The 25,029-nt window shown below is 43.0% G+C and overlaps 2 protein-coding genes across 3 annotated transcripts in view; one reads left to right on the top strand and one right to left on the bottom strand.

Moving 5' to 3' along the window:
• Positions 1–25,029, top strand: part of dgkza (diacylglycerol kinase, zeta a) — a 328,455-nt gene that overhangs the window by 289,636 nt on the left and 13,790 nt on the right. For both annotated transcript variants that reach the window (XM_041196989.1, XM_041196988.1), the window contains 4 exons: positions 9,460–9,503; positions 15,304–15,424; positions 16,604–16,640; positions 18,488–18,587. In XM_041196989.1, the coding sequence (XP_041052923.1) occupies positions 9,460–9,503; positions 15,304–15,424; positions 16,604–16,640; positions 18,488–18,587 (302 nt within the window). The remainder of the gene's footprint in view (positions 1–9,459; positions 9,504–15,303; positions 15,425–16,603; positions 16,641–18,487; positions 18,588–25,029) is intronic.
• Positions 9,545–10,054, bottom strand: LOC121283035 (NADH dehydrogenase [ubiquinone] 1 beta subcomplex subunit 6-like). Its single transcript, XM_041196990.1, has one exon. The coding sequence runs from the start codon at positions 10,052–10,054 to the stop codon at positions 9,662–9,664; it is 393 nt and encodes a 130-aa protein (XP_041052924.1). The 3' UTR covers positions 9,545–9,661.

Here is a 25,029-nt window from a genome sequence, read left to right as displayed (position 1 = left end):
TTAAAGGATGGGCACTCTTCCTCAGGAGCCTGCTGACCAATTGGATGGCTGGCAGTTCAGTCTCAGTAACACTGCCAGGAGATGGCCACTTCAGATGAGGGTGGCATGGTTGGATGCCAACCAGATATGAGGGGTCTGAGGCCACTGGGACCAGTCAGGCAGGCCCTGGCATGCTTTTGGTGGAGTGGTTTGGTGAGGGCAAGCACTGCCATTGCCACTGGTGGGCCCTGCCATGAACCAAAGTATGTTTGATTAGGAGGGGCCCCAACCTGAGGGTTCACCAGGTGGTCTCCCCACAGGGCGGCGGACTGACCCATTGCTGTTAAAATGCCAGTAGCAGGAAGAAGCCCTTAATTGTCTACTTAAGTGACTCAATTTGTCTCTGGGCAGGAGGGCTGTCCTCCACCTTCCCCACTGCTGGCAAAATGGAATGGCAGCTATAAGACATTGGGCACTCCAACTCTGCCTTCCTTGGCCATTTTTTGGTCCACCCTGCCTCCCAACTCTCCCCCAGAGGATTGGTAAAATCCAGCCTGAAGGGTGTGATGTTGTGATACATACCCACCAGATGCCCTGTAAACATACCAGAAGAACTTAATGTTAGTCCATTCAAATAAAAGTGAGCCTTTAACAGTATGATAAGTCTTAATTATTGCCAAACAACTTCTCTGGCACTGAAAATTAAATTTGGTAAGTGTGGAGTCCCATTCCTTCAGATTTTAATTATTGTTGAAGATTTTTAAAATGTAAAGTTTTTATTTTTTCTTTTCCTGTCTCTTCTATCTTTCAATCTTAATCGCTTATTTATTTCTCCCTCTTGATTTTGATGTCTGCACATCATTTTACATTGAATTAAATCTTCTAACTTACACTTCCAGGCTTAGACTCTGTTGTCTCATCGAGGTTTCTTCAACCTCACTGATTGAAGAGGCACACTGTTGCTGACACTGTTCAAATAGGTTCCTGATCCCTAGAAAGAATGAGAAATTGATTTCTAATAGGATTTTGCGCAGCAATTTAAGCTACTAAAAGCCTGTGGGTTGTGAACAATGAATACGGTTTGTTCACTACTGACTGCTAAATCTGGGCCAATGGCCCACAGAAATGATGATTATAGTTGATATATCCTACACTCAGACCTGGCTTGCTTCATTCATTTAGAAGACCAATAAGTGTTCTTTTTCGTTCGCTTAAGCTGACACGACCTGTTTGATATTGTAATTTGTTGAAGTACAGCCTGCATTCTAATATATAATAGAGCAGATCTTGCTGGAAAAATAACTGTGTTAGCAGTGCATGCTGTCATTAATGTACAAATTGGTCAGCAAATTCAGCAGATTGAAAGATACAAGCAAAAAACTGCGGATGCTGGAAATCCAAAACAAAAACAAAAATACCTGGAAAAACTCAGCAGGTCTGGCAGCATCTGCGGAGAGGGGCACAGTTAACATTTCGAGTCCGAATGACCCTTCAACAGAACTAAGTAAAAATAGAAAAGAGGTGAAATATAAGCTGGTTTAAGGGTGGGTGGGACAAGTAGAGCTGGATAGAGGGTCAGTGATAGGTGGAGATAACCAAAAGATGTCACAGACAAAAGGACAAAGAGGTGTTGAAGGTGGTGATATTATCTAAGGAATGTGATAATTCGTTGTGAATCTCCAGAACTTACTGGTTAATGGTAGAGTTTGAATTCAATCAATAAAAATCTAGAATGAAAAGCCTAATGATGGCCACGAAACCATTGTCGATTGTCGTAAAAACCCATCTGGTTCACTAATTTCTTTTAGGGAAGGAAATCTATTGTCCTTACCTGGTCTGGCCTACACATGACTCCTCCAGACCCACAACAATGTGGCTGACTCTTAACTGTCCTCTGAAATGGGCCTAGCAAGCCGCTCAGTTGTATCAAACTGTTAGAAAGTCTGAGAAATTAAATTGGACGGACCACCCGGCATTGAAATTAGGCACCAGAAATGACCACGGTAAAGTCCTCTTTACTAACACCTGGGGGCTTATGCCAAATTTGGGAAAGCTGTCTCACAGCCAGACATAATCATACTCATGGATTCACACCTTACAGATCATGTCCCAGACACCGCCATCACCATCCCTGGGTATGTCCTGTCCCACCAGCAGGACAGACCCAGCAGAGGTGGCGGCACAGTGATATACAGTCAGGAGGGAGTTTCCCTGAGAGTCCTCAACATCGACTCCTGATCCCATGAAGTCTCTGGCATCAGGTCAAACATGTGCAAGGAAACCTGCCACTGATTACCATGTAACGCTGCTCCTCAGCTGATGAATCAATATTTCTCCATATTGAACACCACTTGGAGGAAGCACTAAGGGTGGCGAAGGCACATAATGTTCTCTGGGTGGGGGACTTCAATGTCCATCGCCACGAGTGGCTCAGTAGCACCACTACTGACCGAGCTGGCCGAGTTCTAAAGGCCAAAGCTGCTAGACTGGGTCTGCAGCAGGTGGTGAGGGAACCAACAAGGGGGAAAAATATACTTGGCCTCACACTCACCAGTCTGCCTCCCACAGATGCATCTGTCCATGACAGTATCAGTAGGGGTGACCACCACACAGTCCTTATGGAGACACCGTCCTGTCATCACATCCAGGATACCCTCCATCCTGTTGTGTGGCACTACCACAATGCTAGATAGGATAGATTTCAAACAGACCTAGCAGCTCGAGACTGGGCATCCATGAGGCGCTGTGGGCCATCAGCAGCAGCAAAATTGTACTCAACCACAATCTGTAACCTCATGGCCTGGCATATCCCCCCCCTCTACCATTACCATCAAGCCAGGGAATCGGCCCTGGTTCGATGAAGAGTGCAGGAGGGCATGCCAGGAGCAGCACCAGGCATACCTAAAATGAGGTGTCAACCTGGTGAAGCTATAACACAGGACTACTTGCATGCCAAACAGCATAAGCAGCAAGTGATAGACAGTGCTAAGTGATTTCACAACCAACGGATCAGATCTAAGCTCTGTAGTCCTGCCACATCCAGTCGTGAATGGTGTTGGACAATTAAACAACTCACTGGAGGAAGAGACTCCACAAATATCTCCATCCTCAATGATGGATGAGCCCAGCACATCCGTGCAAAAGATAAGGCTGAAGCATTTGCAACAATCTTCAGCCAGAAGTGCTGAGTGGATGATCCATCTCAGCCTCCTCCTGATATCCCCGGCATCACAGATGCCAGTCTTCAGCTAATGCATTCTATTCAACGTGATATCAAGAAATGACTGAAGACACTGGATACTGCAAAGGCTGTGGGCCCTGACAATATTCCAGCAATAGTACTGAAGACTTGCGTTCCAGAACTTGCCGCGCCCCTAGCCAAGCTGTTCCAGTACAGCTACAACACTGGCATCTACCTGGCTATGTGGAAAATTGCCCAGGTATGTCTTGTATATTAAAAGCAGGACCCGGCCAATTACCGCCCCCATCAGTCTACTCTCAATCATCAGTAAAGTGATGGAAGGGGTCATCAACAGTATTATCCAGTGGCACTTGCTTAGCAATAACCTGCTCACTGACACTCAGTTTGGATTTTATCAGGATCACTTAGCTTCTGACCTCATTACAGCCTTGGTTCAAGCATGGACAAAAGAGCTGAACTCCAGAGGTAAGGTGAAAGTGACTGCCCTTGACGTCAAGGAGCATTTGACCGAGTGTGGCATCAAGGAACCCTGGCAAAACTGGAGTCAGGGGAGAATCGGAGGGAAAATTCTCCACTGGTTAGAGTCATAACTAGCACAAAGGAAGATGGTTTGTAGTTCTTGGAGGTCGATGATCTCAGTTCCAGGACGTCGCTGCAGGAGTTCCTCAGGGTAGTGTCTTAGGCCCAACCATCTTCAGCTGCTTCGTCAATGACCTTCCTTCCATCATAAGGTCAGAAGTGGGGGTGTTCGCTGATGATTGCACAATGTTCAGCACCATTTGTTACTCCTCAGATGCTGAAGCCATCCATGTCCCAATGCAGCAAGATCAGGACCATATTCAGGCTTGTGTTGACAAGCAGCAAGTAACATTTGGGCCACACAAGTGCCAGGCAAGGACCATTTCCAACAAGAAAGAATCTAACCATTGCCCCTTGAGATTCAATGGCATTACCATCATTGAATCCCCCACTATCAACATCCTGGGATTTGCCATTGACCAGAAACTGAACTGGATTAGCCATATAAATACTGCAGCTACAAGAGCAGGTCAGTGGCTAGGAATCCTACAGCAAGTAACTCACCTGACTCCCCAAAGCCTGTCCACCATTTACAAAGCACAAGTCAGGAATGTGATGAGATGCTCTCCACTAGCTTGGATGAGTGCAGCTCCAACAACACTCAGAAACTCGAGACAACCAGGACAAAGCACTTGATTGGCACCCCATTCACAAACATTCACTCCCTCAACCACTGGCGTACAGTGGCAGCAGTGTGTACCATCTACAAGATGCACTGCAGGAACTCACCAAAGCTCCTTAGACAGCACCTTCTAAAACCACGACCTCCACCACCTAGATGGACAAGGGCAATAGACAAATGGGAACGCCACCACCTGGAAGTTCCCCTCCTGGCCACACACCATCCTGACTTAGAAATATATCACCATTCCTTCACTGTCGCTGGGTCAAAATCCTGGAACTCCCTTCCTAACACACTGTGGGTGTACCTACACCATATGGCCTTCAGTGGTTCAAGAAGGCAGCTCACCACCACCTTCTCAAGTGCATTTAGGGGTGGGCAATAAATATGGGCCTAGCCACATCCCATGAATGAATAACAAAAATAATTTGGCAGAAAGAAATAAAATTATGAATGAAAACAGAGAAGGAGGCAAGCCGGCCCATTACTCTTTTCTGTTTGAGAATTAGATTTGAAAGAATGGATCAGTTTTAAAAATTGATGCTTTTTCCACTTTCTTCATATTCAGATCTACTAGGTAAAGCCATTTTACTTCATTATGCATAAATTATGTATAAGATTATTGGATCTTGCTGTTTTATAGGGTTATGTAACTCCATAATTAATGCATCATTTTTCCAGAGGTACATAAATGAACAGGAGTCCAACACTATTACATAAAAGATTCTCTATGTCACAGGTGGTGTTTCACAGAGATTTAACATCTGTATGTGTAACAAATCTATATTGTGCTGCAAGAGTTTGGTTTATGTCGTAACCTTGGCACTGAAGCAGAAGGGGGAAATACATGATGTTGGCCAAACTGAGCCTGTTGTACCCTTGAATGCACATTTTGTTTTATAATTTAATCAACATTAAACTAGAACTGTGTCAACAGATAAGAAAAGCAATGTTCAGTTGGGTTATAGTACCTGTGTCCACTCTATGCCTGTAAGGAAGATTTTCAATAAGTGGATCTCAAATGATGTACTGGATCATTATTAAGCTATGTTTTGGTGACATTTTGGATTTTACCCATGAAATCCTGATCTGCTTTTCTGAAGGTGCTGACTGCAAACTCTCAGCTCTACAGATGTGTTCCTTTAACATGAAGTACAGAAAAGGACAGCACAAAGGATTCCATACATGAAGTTAGGGTTCAATCTAGCCCAGTGCTGGACTGTGTGCATTCATCTGTCAAAGATCATAGCTTTGAATTTCTAGTTCACATCCTGAAACGGCCAGGTATAAGCAGTTCCCACTTTCAAGCCTTGATGGCTGAGCTGGCCTGTGCCAGCAGCTCAGGGGTCAACTATACGCTATTTTCCCATGGGAGTCACTTTACCTAATTTGAATGAGGGATGAAAGATGAGACAGAAAGTCCAGGAGAACTAATTTTTGAATGGATTCTATAACTGAAGATTCAATGGTGAGCAGACTTTGCTGAATCTGGCATGGTGAATGGACCCTTTAAGCGCTTCTAGTTCATATGTTCCACCAGGACCAATGTTTTTATAGACATACTTCAGGTGCTGATCATGAGGCAATGTTGGGCCACCCTACTCCTGTGCCCTGATGCATAGTGGTGGTATATATTCAGGTCATCACTGAGACTGCCTATTTCTACCTGCATTCGCCCCTACCTCAGCTCATTTGCTGCTGGAATCCTCATTCCTACCTTTGTTACCTCTAGACTTGACTATTCCAATGCACTCCTGGCTGGTCTTCCATATTCTACCCTCTGGAAAGTTGAGGTCATCCAAAACTCTGTTTCTCACATCTTAGCTCTCACGAAGTACCGATTACCCTTGTGTTCACTGATCTGTATTAGTTATTGTTGAAGCAACATCTTGATTTTAAAATTCTCATCCTTGTTTTCAAATCCCTCCATGACCTCACCCCTCCCTATCTCTGTGATCTCATCCAACCCAACAAGCCTCTGGGTTATCTTTGTTCTTCTATTCTGGCCTGTTGAGCATCTTCGATTTTAATCGCTACACCATTGATGGCTGCACCTTCATTTTCCTAGGCCCTAAGCTCTGGAATATCCTCCCTCCACCTCACTTTCCTTCTTTAAGACACTCCTTAAAACCTACCTCTGACCAAGCTTTTGGATGTCTGACCTAGAATCTCCTTATGTGGCTCCGTGTTATATTAATGCTCCTGTAAAGCACCTTGACATGTTTTATCACATTAAAGGTGCTATATAAATATAAGTATTTGCTCTTGTTGTAAAATAAAATGTGAATGGGCTACTGAGACAAGAAAAGCTACCCGTAGAATTTTTGGAATTCATACCATTATTGTTTTGTACACTCATTAAATATGCCTAACTTGCAGGCATACTTTTCATGAAGCTGGTAGCTGAAGTACAGAAAACAGCTGTTGAGGCATCCAGTGCATAGAGTCAAAACAGAAAATGCTGGAAAAACTCAGCAGGTCTTTCTCTGTGGAGAGAGAAACAGAGTTAATATTTAGAGTCTGTATGACCCTTCTTCAGAGCACACTAAGCTAAAAGCAAATTCTGTGATAAAAGCAAAATATGGACATACGGACGCAAAACGTTAACTCTGTTTCTCTCTCCAGAGATGCTGCTGGACCTGCTGAATTTTTCCAGCATTTTCTTTTTCTGTTTCAGATTTCCAGCATCCGCAGTATTTTGCTTTTATCAATGCATAGAGCCGCTTTGCTTTCCCAACAGCCATTCACCCAGTGTTTACTGTTCAAATAATGCTGGTATCATGGACTTGGAGATTCAGTAAAGAGAGAATTTATACTTACATAGCACCTTTCCCGACATCAGGGCATCCCAAAGTGCTTTATGGTGGATGAAGTACTTAGGAAGTGCAGTTACTATTTTAACATAGAAAATCAGTCAATTTACACACAGCAAGGTTCCACAAACAGAAATGAAATAACTAAAGACTAGATAATTTGTGTTTTAGGGCACAAATAGTTAAATAAATTGGGTCTGTTTTCTGTTGTAATCCCCTCTGGAAAAATGGGTCCTGTCTTCAGTTTCCCCAAATGAAGAATTTCTATGTTTTGCAAACCAATCTAAAGAAACCAAGATGAGGAAAACTGTCTTGTTACAATGCTTGTTTATTTTGGTTCGTAGCCTGCTTTGAAGTGATTTTTAAACTTTGTGGTTTGGCTCGCTGAGTTTCACAGGTGCAGCTTGTTGCATCTAAATATCACCTCAATTAACAGCACATTTCCAGCAAGCTCTGAGCTGTAATCTTAAAAGCAAGTTTCAATTGTTTGGATCGTTTTTCTCACACCTGGGAAAATGAACTGTCTGCTCAACTGAAAACCACAAGTATTCAGGGATGTCTGAACCTGACCAAGGTCTAACAGCATTGGGCCCATTGCTACTACATGCTCTATGACATTCAGACCCTTGAACTCAGTGAAATTGTTGTAATGATAAGACCTACAGAACTGCATATTGCTGTAAACTGAGGTTTAAGCCTACAGATTGCAACACATTAGCAGTATGTTAATAGGAAGGGTTTACAGACTGAAATACAGCCAATGACATGTCAATAGAATATGTCTAAGAGTGCATTGTGTCTAGGAATATGTTATATCCAGCAATATGGCAATAGCATGTGTTTAGTAGAACATTTTTGCCTTTAACACAGCAGTAGCATATGGCTGGAAGCATATACAGTCACACAGAATACAAATGGAGATTTTTCAATCAACATTGTTTAATGCCACTGATAACCTATTTTTAAGTAGGAAATTGCAACTCTATTAGAAAATGTCAGCTACTGTTTACAAAGCTCTCAATGTTCCAGGTTGGATAATGTTGATATCATTCAACTCTGACAAATTGAAATCTGCACATTTGCTGAATGTTAGCATCAAAATCTTGCCTGCACCATTTTAATAAAGTTGTTGGTCTGTATAAGATTGGCAAGTTATTTTAAGCAATCTATTTTAAACAGGTTAAAAGCTGCTAAGACAGTAATTTCATGAAGAAGTGTTACCCAATATATTAAAAATAGTACACAATGCAATTTCAATCCCTTACAGTGCTGGGGAGGAGTTTGAAACAAAGGTTTTAACGTAATATTTAGTATTTCCTTCCCTTTTCCATCTTGCCCTTTGAGTCTGTATTTTCGATGACAGCCACTCAGTTTCGGCATGTTGATGTTATAACTGTGTGTGTCATCACATTGCTTTGAAAAAAAGAAAGACTTACATTTTTCATGACCACCTGATCTCTCAAAGCACTTTACATCCATTGAAGTACGTAGGAGACGCAGCAGTTAATTTGCACACAGCAAGCTCCCACAAACAGTAGTGTGATGATGACCAAGTAATCTGCTTTTTGTGATGGTGATTGGGGGATGAATATTGGCCAGGTCACCGGGGATAATTCTCCCGCTGTTTCTTGAAATAGTATATGGGTTTTTTTTACCTCCACCAGGGCAGGCAAATGGGGCCTCGCCTTACATCTCATTCACAAGACAGCAGCTCCAACAGTGCAGCACACACTCAGTACCGAACTGGAGTGCCAACCTTGATTTTTGTGCTCAAGTCCTGGACCGGGACTGGAACCTAGAACCTTTTGAATCAGAGGCATGAGTGCTACCACTTGCACAATCCACTTTTAGTCCCAATGTACTGAATGGATATAATAATGTCATACTACCAAAGCATTCAGAATACTGTGAATAGAAATGTTTTTGGTGTTCAAATAACATTTGCATGGTTTTTTTAAGAATTGGAAAATGTGCCTATGTGGTATAAGGCATTTGGAGTTCAGGAAACTGAACGATTGGCTCAAAAAAGAGGGTCCTAAAATTCCACATTGGTTTTACTAATCTTCCCCCACAATGCCAAAGGAGGCTATCCGAGCCCTCCCAGTGAGTGGCTGAAGATAGTTATTTTGAACATTTTCTGGGGGTTATGGCAGCTGAGCAGTAGACTGTCAGCAGAATTTCAGGGAGCCATGTTTTTGAAGGATACACTTGTTTTATTTTCTCTTGTTGCAGTATTCAGTAGTAACAGTTGTTTTTTTGCGCAGATGAGCACCTTCTTCACGCAGTAAAGAACAATGACTTACAACGGGTAAGTCGGACCCTCAATAAAAAGCCTGTTGTGTTTTTTTCTTGGTAAATCAGCATTTAATGATAAATAATTCTTTCAAATGGAGCAACTGTATCTGTGCCTTTCCTCTGAACTTAATTGTACAACCATTGATGCTAGACATCCATAATGTCCTCTGATTAGTGGTGCCCATTCTGCTCATCCTCCTGCATTGGTGGAATAGCTTCTCCAGTCTCCAGTATTGTGTCACCCGGAAAAATTTTTGGTTTCGCACACACAACGCCATATGGTTTAGCTTCAGCATGGTACTTCACGTAGTAATGGACAACCCAGGCAGGAATCAGCAACCGAGTCAAAGTCCACCAGCCTGCGTTGCATGTCTTATAGGTATAAATTCTCCAGAGGCTCCGCTGCTGTAGGAATCCCTCCCAGAACCGGTCCACGGCCCCTTTGCTATCGGCCGGAAGGACAGGTTCGCGCGGGCTCAGCTCCTGGTCCTTCAGCCACCGGCGGCGCAGGTTCACCAGCTGCTGGAACCGGGCCTTCTCCTCTGGCGTGTAACCCAACGGCATCGCGGCAAACTGGCAGAGCGGAGCAATAACTAGGCCCCGGTCACTCAGACATCGGCATCAATCACAAATCATCACTGCTATTTAATGAGCTTAATGGTATGATTGATTGAAGCAGCACTCGATTGGATGCCCCATAATAGACTAATGAATGCTGTATTGCGATTCACCGCCTTAGATTGATCCAATCACCATGACCTGTTTGCGATTAAACTTTCCGAATACACTTTTGTCACAATTTAAAAAGATAATAGACTAATGAATAAGCTCAGAGAATGTGGAGTCAAGTGGCAGAATGGATTGCTAGCTGGAGCTTCAAGACAGAAAGTAGAGAGTGAGTATAGGCTAGTTATTCAGAGTGGCAGAAGGTGGGACGTGGTGTTCCACAAGGATCAGTGCTGAGACTACTGCTGTTCACAATTTACATTAATTATTTGGAATCAAAAACACAATTTTAAATTTACATATGACACCAAATTGGGGGAGATGGATAATCTGAGGAGGTAATACATTTTAGTAGGAAAAACAGGGAGGTCCCTTATTACTTGGAAGATGCAAGTCATTCCTCAGAAAGCTGGACAATAAGTAAAGATCCAAGGAAGAAAATAAAGACCTTTGAAATGTGAATGCTAAGAAATATGCATAAAATTCCATATATAGCCCTTAAAACAAATGAAGGGGAGTTTGAAATTTCGAAGCAAAAAAAACTCTAAAAAGCAACATAGAGAAGAAAAATGTCAGTCTTTCAACCATTTTATCAGAGTTGAAAAGCTACAGAGATCTCTGTTAGAGGGCAAAGTGGAGGGCAGCAGAAAGGAGGGGTCAACCTAGGCAATGTCAGATGGACGTCATAAAATCATTGCAGACACAATATAATGAAATTGTGAGGATGGCACAAGACAGACAAATGTGATATACTATATGACAGAAGATCTTCTGGTCGGACTAGCAACAAGCAAGACAGGAAGAGGCAAGTCTTGGTGGGGTGGAGGAACAAAGGCATCTTGGAGTACAAATACTACAATCACTGAAAGTTGTGCCACAGATTAACAAGGCCAATTAAAAAAAATGCAACCCAGACACCAGGGCCAGGATTTTTCGATCCTGCCCGCAATGGGACCAGAAATTCCTGCCCGAAGTCCACAGACGTTTGGATGGTCAATCAAATTTTCCATCCCGCCTACGATGATTCCCACCACAGGTGGGACCAAGAAATCCCGGCCTTGGTTTATTCCTAGAAGGATGGAATTGAAAAGTAGGGAAGTTGTGCTAAACCTTTACTGCACTTTGGTTAGGCCACACTTATGACTACTGGTCGCCATATAAAAAGCAGCATTGGAGAGGATACAGAGAAGATTTACAACGGTGATACCAGAAATGTGTGGGTATACTTATCAGGAAAGGATTGAAAGGCTGTGTCTTTTCTCCCTTGAAGAACGAAGTTTGAGGGGTGACCTAATCAAGACCTTTATCAAAACTTTTCATAATTTTAGAGTGGATTCCCCTTTTGTATGGAAGAGCATAACTAGAGGCCATCCATATGAGATAGTCACCAAGAAATCCAATATGGAACTCAAAAGAAACATCTTTATCCAAAGAGTGGTGTGAATATGGAACTCACTACAATATAAGGAGTGGTGGAAGTGAATAATGTAGATGCATTTAAGAGGAAACAAGACAAGCGTCTAAGGGAGAAGAAAATAAATGTTTACGATGGTAGATGGAGATGAGAAAAGATGGGAGGAGGCTCGAGTGGAGCATAAACACTGGCATGGACTGGTGGGCCAAATGGCCTGTTTCTGTGTTGTATATTCTATGTAACAATGAATGCAGCCCCATTAGCTTCACAGCTATGCTGCCAGACAAAACTTGACATGGAGCCACATAAGGCATTAGATCAGGCTTACTCATAGAGAGAGATTTTAGGGAGCATCTTAAAGGAAAATAGAGAGGCAGAGAGGCTTAGGAAGGGAATTCCAGTGCTTCAGACCCTAAGCAGCTGAAGGCACCTTTGGTGAGCGATGGAGGTCGATGATGTTCAACAGGCCAGAATTAGAGGAGCTGAGATATATTGGAGGTTTGTAGGACTGGAGGAGGTTACAATCATAGGGTTAGACCTGCTGCCCAGTGGAGAACAATTCCGAATGCTCAAATGGAACTACAGCGTTCTGCTGTTTTTTTCACTAACAAAGGTTCTTTATGGCTTTACGTGAAAACATCTGTTTGACTTCCTGCAATTAAATTAACTTACCAAGTGATTTTGGCAAGGCACAGTGGAGTCTCTGACGTTCCACTGGGTTACGACCTTACAAATTAGGAGCAGGAGTAGGCCATTCAGCCCCTCAAACCTGCTGCACCCATAAGCCCATAAGATTGCTGGTAACATTTTCATCTCCCTAAAAAGAAAACGCAGCTCAAGGCTGAGTTTCTTATTTATTATTCCCCATTTTTAATACATGGAAACAATTTTTTAATGCTATGTAATGTCAAGTCATTGGTCCAGAACTTCCATTCTCCGGATAGTTGTACCCCGGAGATCACCCCCAAAATGTGCTGGGGAACTCCTCAGAAGCCCGACACACTGACTACGCGGGAATTGCCTGGGAACTTTGGAATCTTGATGGACAATTACCGTGCCTCTGGAACCCTCCAAAACTCTGAGTTACAGTCAGAGACTCAGATGGTTTGGGCTTACTTAGCAGAATAGTTATCCGGGAAAAGTTAGAAGGTTTAAAAGCAGCTCTAAGTCCTAGGTAACTATACTATTAAACCACCACCCCCCGGCCCCCGACTACCCATCCCTACCCCGATTAATCCCCAGCTACCTCATCACCTGAAAACCACTCCCAACCCCCACCAAATACCAACCCTAACCCCACCAACCAGCCTGCAACCCACCCTTCTTCCTCACCCACTTACCTTATCTTCTCTCCGTAGTTTCTCAAAGTAGCTTTGGGCGCGTTTAAACATCCCAGAATGCAGGCAGCTAGTGCCATAAAAAGGAGGCATGACGTCGCTTCCCCCCGAAACTCCTACAGTACGAGTGAAGGACTACAGGAGCAGGTACACTCCACATTTCTCAGGAGGCCTGGCCAAGAATGAGGATCTCCAGTGTAGGGTAAGGAGATAGGAGCAGAGCGGCAATCCAACGATGATTGCCAATCCTCAGACGATTCGGCCCATTAATTCCCTTGAAGTATAGGGGACAAGAAAGAGTAATTTGTCCAATAGAGTCACCTCCTTCCAGCAGACCAGGCACGGTCTGTACCATTGTGAACATTCCCAGCTTGTTCAGAGTCCCCAAGGAAGGAGAGCTAACAGCCAGTAACACTGAGAAGAAAGTTCCAACATCCCTGCCTAACTAGGAGATAGGTCAACCTCAGGAAATGGCAGTAGCAGTTCTTAAATATTCTCATTTACATATCACATAGACTAATGAGTACACAATCATCATTATGTGTATAGCTCTTTAAAGATTCTCCTTGAAAATGTGACAATTAATCAATGCTGTTTTCTTTTAACTACCATTTAAAAAGAAAACACCTTTTCTTGGGTTTTATTTGGCCCAACCAGTGTGTGTCAATATTTATCGTCCACATGAACCTCTTTCCACCCTACCTATTCTAACATTCTTCTATATAAAAATGTGGGTTTTTTCCCCCACAAATATAATCTAATTTCCCTTTACATTTGTGAGCGCTACAGACCAAAACGACGTAAGTTTTTGACAGGTAAACTGGTAAAAGGCAAGATCAGGATTGAAGTCCTTAATATTTGAATACCTTTTGGGAAGCCTGTAGAAATAGGAATACTTCAAGAGGCTGTCAGCTGTTAAGAGGAGGAAAACTCTACGTTTCTATGGTGAGCTAAGCTGAACAGTGTGAATGGCCCTCTCCACTCCTGTATTACCACAGTACCTACACTTCAAAAAACACTTCATTGACCATAACGTACTTTAGGACATCCTAATGTCACAGAAGGCACTATATGAATGTAATTTCTTTCCTTACTCATGGTTGTGCTCTTCATGATGCATACATTTACATTTTTCTAAATATTGTTTATTTAAAACATGGCTTTAGTGTGAAGAGGTATTCACAGGTGAACCCTTTTTAGTTACTAATACTTGTTTCCTATACTATTAAGATTCTCACTGAATCACCCCCATTTTATAAAGAAAGGTATGTTTCCATTTATGTAAGTGCTTTATCACGTCACTCGAAAAATACTTTGCATAAAATTTTTTCAAGTGGAGCACGTGCAGTGGCCATTTTGCATGGAAGCAGATTCCTTAAACAGCAATGGGATGTATTGACTAGCTAATCCGGGTTTAGGCAGTGTTGGTTGAGGGAGCAATGTTGGTCAGGAGACCAGCTGAAAAGCCCCGCCTCCTTCAAATCGTGCTATGGGATCTTTAACGTTTGCCCAAACCACTGGAACAGGCAGACGAGACCTTAGCTTACTGTCGCATTCAAAGCTCAGTACTGCTGGATTTATCACAGTCAGTACGTCACTGAAGCGTCAACCTAAAAAATTATGTTCTCGGTTGAGGTTTCAGTTGGAAAAAGGCAACAGTGCTATTGACTGAGGCTATAATGCAGTCAACAATAAAGGCTCTGGAGAAGGATCTGGATAGCTTTCAGGTCGGAGGGGAGACTGAGCGGTACGGTGGCCTCCGCACTCACTGGCTGTGCAGCTTGGTTGGACAGCCCATGATATTCCAACAATTGCAATAATGAATGGAAAATTGTAGCATTGTGTCCCCGAAATGTAGGGAGATGTGGTCCAGAGCTGGGAATAGTGGATCGTGCGAGCCTGCTCCTCAAACATTCTCACAAGCTACTTAGGGTTGGATGAAAATAATGAGCAGAAATAGCCAAAAAAAAGAGCAAAAGTCAATGAGGTCAACTTGAGGATCAGAGCACCTATATTGACTTAGGAATGCGGGACTAGAATATCATGCTGAGCCATTGAAATGGGATGAAAGCCAAGTGTAGCCTAGTGACATACTGCAGAAAAAAACCTCAAACTCATCATTTGGGAAGAAGCACAGAACCAAACCCAAAGATGGGAATGGAGGAGAGGCAATTCTACATCATATAGTATCTGTAGATTGACTGTATAAAATATCACTGAACTAAACTCCTTCTCATTCATTGTCATTGTGTAAAGGTCCATTCTGTTCCAGTGGACTGAGCCCCTTTCCATTGTATAGAATGTCTGATCCATGTGTGTTTATTTTATTTTTACAGTTACGGGAGTTGCAGAAATCAGGCGCTGATCTAATGGCGCGAGATACCGAGGGCAGGACCCTATTGTATCATGCTGTCACTGTAGGAAGCAAAGAGATTGTGAAGTACATCCTTGAAAATGGTAAGAAGCTAACCAACTGCAAAGTGGCCCTTGCAAAACCCTCCTACTCTGACTGCTCTAATTTTAAGTGTCATGTTCTTACCATCAGTTGATTTGTTTTTTCAGTTATTGGAGGTAAATCCCCATTAGTTTATACCAAACATGTTTCATTCTTCCCTTAACCACTTGGTGGAAACATGCATGGCTCACCTGACACTTGTCAGCTTCACAAAACCATGAAAAACAAGTGAACGTGAATATAAGCATTGCAAGACAAAAAAAGACTATCATCTATCTAATTCATCTTCAACCATTCTGGTAGTCACATTTACAATAACAAAAGAGTTATTGACTAATCAGAGCGGTCAACCTCTCTCAATCAGTCCATAACAGGCTAGATATGAGGCAAGGACAGCCCCAGTGGTGGGGAGCTTTAGGAACCAGAGGTTTCACATCAACTTTTCCTGCTAAGCATGATGCACTTTCTATACATCATGCTCCAAATTGCTCAAATTCTGCATGCTAAAATGCTATCTTTTACTGACAGTGTTCTCCACATTGGGGTGAGAGGTGTGGTTAAAAGAAGGATATCTGCACTCAGAAGGGCAGTGAGGGCAGATTGGCTTATTCAACCTGGGGGAGACAGTGGCATGGTGATATCGTCACTGAACTACTAATCCAGAGATCAGGGCTAATCCCCTGGAGGCAGGGGTTCAGATCCCACCATGGCAGGTGATGGAATTTATATTCAATTAATAAAGTCTGGAATTGAAAGCTAGTCTCAGTCTTGGTGACCATTACAACTATCGATTGTGGTAAAAACCCATCTGGTTCACTAGTATCCCTTTAGGGAAGGAAATCTGCCATCTTTACCTGGTCTGACCTACATGTGACTCCAGAGCCACAGCAATATGGTTGGCACTTAACTGACCTCTGAAATGGCCGAGCAAGTCAATTAGTTCAAGGGCAATTAGGGATGGGCAGCAAATGCTGGCCTTGCCAGCAACGCCCACATCCCATGAAAGAATACATTTTTAAAAAGGCCATGAGCATGGGGGGGTTCATGTGAATACTCGGCTACCTGATGAGGCACCAGAAATGGATGTACAAACGGGTGGAATTGCGCTTTCTAATGGGCAAAATTCATGAGTGCATTAAGTAAAAAATCCTTTTTATCTTCCCATACCTTCCATCCCCCAGCCTCTCCAGAGATATTGGACTTAACAGAGAAGGAGAAGTAAGTTTTAACGTTTTTTTCCTGCAAAACGCGAGAGCTTTTCATCTTGTTAGAATTAATTGCTTGACATATTTGCGATTAAATGCTGGAGAAGGGCTCAATTTGAGGCCTTAAGGGACATTCCATAATGAATAGTTGGACACAATGCAGAAGCACTCCCAAGCAATACATACTGTAGTTGGTTGGGGGCTGCAGTTAGTTAACTGCTAGAGATATGGGCCAAGTAATTTGATCACTCTGAAGGGTTCAGTCGACTAATTCCATGCTGGAGTTGCACTTGCTGTCGTATTGGATCAGGCTCCTATGTGGGCATTCAGGGCATGTATTAAAAATGCTCATTATAATATTTAAACAAAGGTCTTATGCACATTGTAGGTCCTTTTGTGAAACCCGGCTGCCCCAGCAATGTATTACCATGTGACAAATTCCTTCAGGCAATCATGGCGCTAATAGGCAATGGATCCTGCAGTGGCATTAATTTAAAAGATCATCCACACCATACAAGTTAATATTGATTTGAGGCATTTTTTTTGCACACTTTCCTCCTTGAAATTCTGTCTGGATGCAATGACTTCTGTACACTTGCAATGTGATGGCCTGTGCGGGCTAGGCTTCACGTGGTCATGGCCTTGTGCCATAAGCTGTGTGTGACCATCTCCTGCAAGCAAGAAAAATAGGAAAGTGTGGGTGACATTCTTGTGAGGTGTTTTGAGAATGCACCTGTCATGGTAGAATAATTTGTATGTTGTGTCATAGTTGTAAGATCTGGGGAAGTGGGGATTGCAGTAATGGTGAGGGGAAGTGCAGAGTCTGTGAGTAGGAGGAGGTGAAGTGAGGTGTGGTACAGTCACTGTAGGGAAGGGGACAGCAGTATCGTGATTAGTGAGGTGCAGGTGGGAGGAGAGAGAAATTTGTGTTCTTACCTTGACAACTCGGGTAAAGTCATTGCAGCTGTCCTGGGAGCTAAGCTCCTCGTAATGATCTCCTCTGCACCCTCTTTTTATTGGCAGCAGAGTTGTTTTTAGGATGTTTTCTGCCCTCTGGAGGGAAGAAGATGCCTCTCCTCCTAGAAGCCTTGTGTGTAGATCTTGCAGCCATTTCTTCTTTCCAATATTCTCAGCTGTCTGCACTTAGAGTATGCCTCTCCTTTAGGAGGTGCTGGCCTGATTTGATCATGTGAACAAACATTACGCACCCTGTCCTGTTCCCCTCCACCCCTCCATTTCCATTTTCAGACACCATCAAATTTCTAGGCCCTAGCATTTAAATTTACTGTGGCTGTCTCATTTATTTTACAATACCCCGCCTCCTCCAACCCTTCCACAAAGTTGATTTTGGAGAAAAAGTGCTATTTGGCTCACTAATGGCTGTCTGATATGTGACACTAAAACACTATACAAGAGCAGTGGGAGACACTGGTCTGCTCTCTATGCTGCTGAGTTGTCGGGTAATCGGCTCTTCCCTGCTAAAGGGTGGTCCTGACCGGAGACCAGATGAATGGGGACAGCATTATAACCCACCCCACTCCAGAACCCTGTGGCTAATCATGTACCTTCCAAAAGCTGGCTCAGAACAGCTTTAGCAGAAGCCTTCGCATCACTCTGCAACCCTCTCTGTCAGGCTGGGGCTTGTGGCCTTGGGAAACTGAGTGGAAGGGGAATGAGGAGTTAATATATCTCCAAAGTAAAATCATAAGCCAAAATTCTTGTTAGAAATGTGAGTCCAATTTTACTGTTGCAGCATATGTTTATAACTGGAGTAATGGCAAAGTACCCTGTTGAGAGAAATTTCTCAGTGAAGCCTTGGCCTTTGAAATATAAAGTCGGACATATGATTTCTGTTTGCAGTGGTGAAACCGTCCTACACAAAGCTGCTGCACTCCGACATCGAACCATATGCCACTTTCTTGTGGAAGCTGGCGCATCATTAATGAAGACGGATTTGCAGGTAATGGTTGTAGCTTTGGTAGCAGGACCAAGTGCCAAGTCTCTGTTTAGTAATGATCTCAGATTCATTCAGAATGGTGACTGCAAAGTGTTTAATTCAGATGATCCAACTCCCCATGCACCAGTCCATCTGTAGCTATAAGGTATTTATTGAGGTAGGAAAACAAACGCCTTATGCTAGTTATTAAATAACAGTGCTATGCTTTAATTTCTGCCGTCACCTCACCACCCCCCCCCCCCCCCCCCCCCCCCCCCCCCCCCCCCCCCCCGCCCCCACCCACCCACTCCAAACACTCCAGATACCTGTAACGCTACAGAATCAAAAGATGGGGGTATCACTGTCAAGGCAGCATTAATTGCTCATGCCTTATTGCATTCAGAAAGTAGTAGTGCTTTGATACAACTGCTTGGTTTGCAGGACTACTTCCAGGGGCAGTTGAGAATCAGCCGCTTTTGGTTTTGGATAGGAGTCACATATTGACTAGACTGGTAAGGACAGCTTCCTAGAGCCAATTAATGAACCACGAGGTTTTTACAGCAATCATGACAGCTTCATGGTCACTTTTACTGACACTGACATTATACATTTTTGATATTCTAATGTAAATTTAAACTCTCAACCTGCCACGGTCGGTTTGAATTCTCATTCTCTAGATTATTTATGTAGTGCTCTGGATTACTAGTTCAGTATGATAACCATTGCACTGCCATACTTGAGTAAAAATTAATTGTCAAATTGCAATTTTTGCATTTGTTTCTAAAGTATCTCTACAAGGGACCCCCTTGCCCTCCCCGCCAGCATACCACCCCCACCAGAAAAATTACTATAGCTGAAAGGCATTCTATACACCATATTGCAGGGAACAACAGTACGTGAATGGTCGTGATGTGGTGACTTGGACTAATTTGAATTCTCATTAGATGTGCTATTAGCCACAGATTATTTGCAATTAATAAAGTTTCAGATTTTTGTCATTGATGGTGGGAAAAATATTTTTGGTTATGCCACCAGCTGTTCAGGAGTAATGTTCCTGATGTCCTTGCAGAAAAAGCCACAAGTGAACATAGGAACAGGAGTAAGCCATTCATCTGCTTGCGCCTGTTGTGTCATTCAATTTGATCATAGATCAACCATTTAGCCCATTTTGCCTGTGCTGGCTCTTGAAAGAGCTATCCAATAGGTGGGGGGGAGGGGGTGCAGACAGTAGCGTAGTGGTTATATCACTGGACCAGTAATCCAGAGGTCCAAGCTATAGCCCTAGGGACAGTTAATAAAATCTGGAATATAAAGCTAGGCTCAGTAATGGTGACCACAACAACTATCATCAATTGTCATAAAAAAAACCCCATCTGGTTTACTGATGACCTTTAGAGAAGTAAATCAGCCATTCAAACCTGGTTTGGCCTACACATGATTCCAGACCCACAGCAATGTGGTTGACTCTTAACTGCCCTCTAAAATGGTCACGCCAGCCATTCAGTTCAAGGGCAGTTGGGGGTGAGCAGCACATGTTGGCCTTGTCACTGATGCCCGGATTCCATGAAAGAATGAAGAAAAAAAACTTTGGCCCCATAGCCCCTAAGTATTTTTCCTTTTCAAGTATATATCCAATTCCCATTTGAAAGTTGCTATTGCTTCTTTTGTAATGCAACCCTTTCAGGAAGTGAATTACAAATCATAACAACTCATTGTAAAAAAAAAAATGACTCCTCATCTCCCCTCTGGTTTCTTTTGCCAGTTAATTTATATCTGTTCTCTGATTACCAATCTTCCTGCCAGTGGAAACAGATTCTCCCTATCTACTCTGTCAAAGCCCTTCATAATTTTGAAAGTCTCTGTTAAGACCCCCTTAACCCCTGCTCTGGGAATAATCCAAGCTTTTCCAGGCTCCATGTGCTGACCTGCCCCTCAACTCCATTTTCCCACTGTAGCTCCATGTCCTTTGATATCCTTGTCTTGCAAAAATCTATTCGAATTGTCCTAGAATCCATATAGCCTTTTGGGGGAGAAAGTTCCAGATTCCTTGTGTGCGTATGGCAAAAGATTCATGTAGATATGAGAGCACATTTTTAGAATGAGATTTGCTGTAACAAGTGTTAAATCTGGACCTCTGCCAAAGTGTCCAAAGAAGTGACGTGTCATTTGAATCCTGGATCAATATGTGTTAGAGGTTGGGGCAACATTGTTGCTCTTCCAACAAGTAGCAGCTAATTATTTATTTAATACTCTGTTGTGTTACATTTGTGAAGCATCCACAAGCAGAACATTGTGTCATCATTGTTTTAACTCTACGAATATGCTATTGTGCTCCTGAGGATTTGCCATGGGTAAGTGAATGAAGCCCAAGAGTCAGCATTCTATCACTGAAGTATTTGAGTCGGTTCTGTCTGGCATCAAACCATGTCAGTGGCCTATTCCTTTCCTCCCACTTCTGCTGATGTGCGTTTAACCTTTCCCCTCGGCTGGCATCATGGAAGAGCAGAAACCTGCTGCAGGGGGTGTGGGGATGGTTACTAGGAAATGATTGCCAGGCTGTGTAGTGGCATAGCTGACTGGTTCTCCACCACATGCTCATGGCTTGTGAAACGGCTCCTGGTGTTTCCCAAAGGTAACGGTTCAAAAGGCAGGATAGGTCAGCACCACTTACCTTCAACTAGTCAACTCTAGATGAATATAAAGAGGGGCTAATGGCAGCCTCTGGCAGTGTTGCAATCATAATTGATATGGAAATTGCCTTCTGATTCTCCTTTCGTTGTGTCGGCATCACAGACTAATACCTGTTTTCCGCCATTTATATGGATAGCACTGGCTAAACCAGGCATGAGTTCCTGAAATGATAGTCCTGATAATGAAAACTTCTAAATGGAAATAATCTAAAGATGAGTCTTGAAGATTTCAAGTAATGGTTCTGTGACTATTTGCTTTGGTACCTTGTTCCATTGTGGGATTGTCCTTGGGAAGAAAGATTATTGATACACTGTCTTGGAAACAAATGGTCTTTGTAGTTTGTGTGGATGTCCACCTCGTGTTTTGTCATTGCTGAAGGGCACAGGATACTTGTTTCTGTCAATTCCCAGCAGCCCATTCCATTTTTTATAGAATATGGTCAGTCTATTCTATCCCTCCTTTGCTGCAGTGATTCTCATTCCACATGTTTGATCAAGGATGTGACACTGGTGTATTTCCCATACTGACTCGTGTCTGAGGATTCTTTGTGGCATAATGATTCTCTCTTTGCTTGATCAAAGTTGCAGCTTCCAAATAAATTCTCCTTGCAGTCCACAATCAGACCCTCAGTGAACTGAATTCAAATGGCACTGTGCTTTTCATTTGACTGTCCTAATTATTGCTGCGGGCCCCATGGGGTGAAGCCTGTGTGAGGCCTCAGTCTATCTCCTCTGGAGGAAGCTCCTGTTCAAGGATTCCTTGTCACATTGCAATTTGCCAACTTGGAAGACAGGACTGTGTGGCTATAGTTCTGATTCAATTAAAACTCAACTCTTTTTGTAGCAGCATAAATCAGTGGATCTACCTCCCCCTGCCACATCTCAGCTCAAAAAAATCTCTAGATAAAGTGACAGTAACTGCAGACAGTGCAGTACAACATGCTGGTCCATGTTAGGGTCTCCTTCCTTCCTTCTATGGTTCACAATGACACACTTCCAAGTAAGCACAAGACATTTGATAGTGGAGTATGCAGAACAAGTGTTATCATATACAGCTTGGGTGATCAGTCTAACTGTGTTCAAAAAGTAACGTTTCAGTTTCTCTATCTTTCAAGCCCTCCAAATAACTGTTGAAAATCATGCTCCTTTATGCACTTTGGTTTGCCTGTATCAAAGGTACATGGCCCAGATAAAACTTCATGATGTATCTGTTCTTGAATCCTTCGAAAACAGGCAATTCATGTAAACAACCATAATCGTTTACTTCAAAGAAACTTCTCTCAATTCCTGACCTAACAGTTCATGCATCATTTGAGAAGTTGTTTGATTGATAGCTTATCTTCCTAAACATTCACCTACGTTGTAGTTAATGGGTGAAATGTTTTTTTCCCCCTGCAATGTACTCCCCCCTCATTTCCCTTAGGTTTCACCATAAAATGGTGCTTTGGTAACTCTCTCACCATCCATGCAAAGGGACCTACCTGACCCTAATCCCGATAAAGCAACCAAGAGTTAGCCTGCCCCCCTTCTATTCAAGGCCCAATACTGCTGTTGGATGAGATTAGGAGTTTGGTCAGTTGGAGTGAGACTGTTGGGCATCTTGCAAATGTTATATATCGGACACCTTGGAAAGTTGAGGGTTCCTAATTGAACTTCCTTGCATCTTAAAGCAAGAGACTTGGGAAGACTAGAACAAGGGGACAGAGTTTAAGAATAAGAGGTCTCCATTTTAAGGTGAGGAGAAATTTCTTGATTCTTTAGTATGTAATGCATTCTCTTCCCTGGAAAGCAGTGGAGGTTGGGTCATTGAAATTATTCAAGGCAGAGTTCGACAGGTTTTTGATAGACAAGCGAGTCAAGGGTTATGGGTGGGGGGGGGGTGCAGACAGACAGAAAAGTGGAGTAGAGACCACAACTAGACCAGCTATGACCTTATTGAATGGCAGAGCAGGCTCGAAGGGCTGAATGGCCTACTTCTGCTCCGAAATCCTATATTCCAATTTCCTATGGGAAGTTACTCTGGGGAAAAAAGTTTATTACACCAACCACTAAAGATATACTTGAACCACCTATTGATTGATGTCCCAGTCACTTATTTCCTTGCACATATATTTCTTGTGGATAATTTTCAGACAGTAAAAGCAGAAATTAAGCCAGGTTTCCTTCTCACATGTTGAGAGTGTTGGCAAAGCACCACTGCATGGGAAAACCTAAGTAAGTGAAAGGTAAACACTGCATGGAAAGAAAGCATAAAAAAAAGCAAATGAAAGCAGTTTGCTGTAAAAAGTTCTTAATTGAGTCCTCCTGAACGTGAAGAATAAAAAGTTAATAATTTTACTTACTAGACTGTTGGGATTCCTGATTTCTTTCCCCCCTCTCCTGCTTGCTGCAGGCTGTTGCTTTCTGTAATTGATCAGCCATTTTATATGGCGAGATTTCTCCTGAGGCAATCCATTTGCTTTCTCTGCTGCTCCCTATCCTGGTCCTGGCCCTGCCAAAATAAATGTGCTTTACATAATCCCACAGCAAAGAAATCCAGGATATAATGAAAGCGCAGCATGCAGGCTAACCCTGACTGCTACTTCCTCTGCATTGACATATTAATGTTTGTGCACGGATCTGGTGCTACTCTGGATGCATTTTCATTAACAATGAGTTTCTGCAGCCAGTCTGAATCCAGATTATTCCAATTTTGGCCGTTATCAAATTTTTGCTTCATTTGTTTTGCAAATTAGTCCAGAGGGGATCAGTTCAGATTCTGGATACATGCCGCCAACAGCTAGGAAAGATAAAATTCCCAGCGGAAGCTGTAAGACCAAATGATTGGCTCAGTAATGCAAATCCCGATTATCCGCCTTTATATGCAGTGAGTGGTTAGGATCTGGAATGCACTGCCTGTGAGTGTGCTGGAGGCAGATCCAAGCATGACTTCCAAAGGGAATTGGATAAGCACCTGAAGAGAGAAAATTGGCAGGGCTACACGGAAAAGGCGGGGGAGCAGAACTAGAGGAGTTGCTCTTGCAAACATCCAGCATGCACGTGATGGCCTGAACGTCTTCATTCTGTGATACGACTTGACGCTTACCCTGCTCTTCCCGGAAGCTCAGGCGAACATTAGAAGCTCCATGTGGCATGAGTCTGTGTTTTACTGCCCCACAACTCATTGGGCCATCAAGATGGATTTTCTCGGGAAGAAAGGATTGTCACTCTTAGTGCTGGCAAAGAGGTATATTGGACGAATGGTCCCTGTTGGAATGGGAGGTGTCCGAGGGTCGAGTCAGCTGCCCATATGATTTGCAGTGTGCGACAGTTCTGCAAATAAATGGTTGGTGTTAAGGTTTCAGCTAAAATCTGGGGCTGCCGTCAATTCAGAGCAAAGCCAAAATGACAGCCCCTTCAAATAAGGTCTGAAGGCTCACCTTCCATTAACAGACAGGAGGGAGGTCAAGGTAATTTTCTGTGAGAACCCAGCTGTCCATGCAAGGCAGCAAAATTAATATGACATGAATTATGTGTAAATGCCAGATGATGGGGCAAATATTGTGAGGATCATTTTGAAATTAGTTAGGAGCTGTTATTATGGAAGAAAGTTGCCAGATGGAGTTACAAAAACAAGAGGAGAGGGGGAAAAAAAATCCCACCATCTGGAATCTGTACTGACCCTGTCATTAATAACCCACCAGATGGAAACGATTAGGAGAACAGATCCTTCAGTGTCACTTCTTCAATAACACTAATCTGTATGTGGATTCCACAGGTTAGCATTCCTGAAATCT

This window comes from Carcharodon carcharias, chromosome 10 (genome assembly GCF_017639515.1).
Source record: "Carcharodon carcharias isolate sCarCar2 chromosome 10, sCarCar2.pri, whole genome shotgun sequence".
In the NCBI taxonomy this organism is placed as follows: domain Eukaryota; kingdom Metazoa; phylum Chordata; class Chondrichthyes; order Lamniformes; family Lamnidae; genus Carcharodon; species Carcharodon carcharias.
Note: the sequence above shows the minus strand (reverse complement) of the source record. Positions and strands in the feature narration are given on the sequence as shown.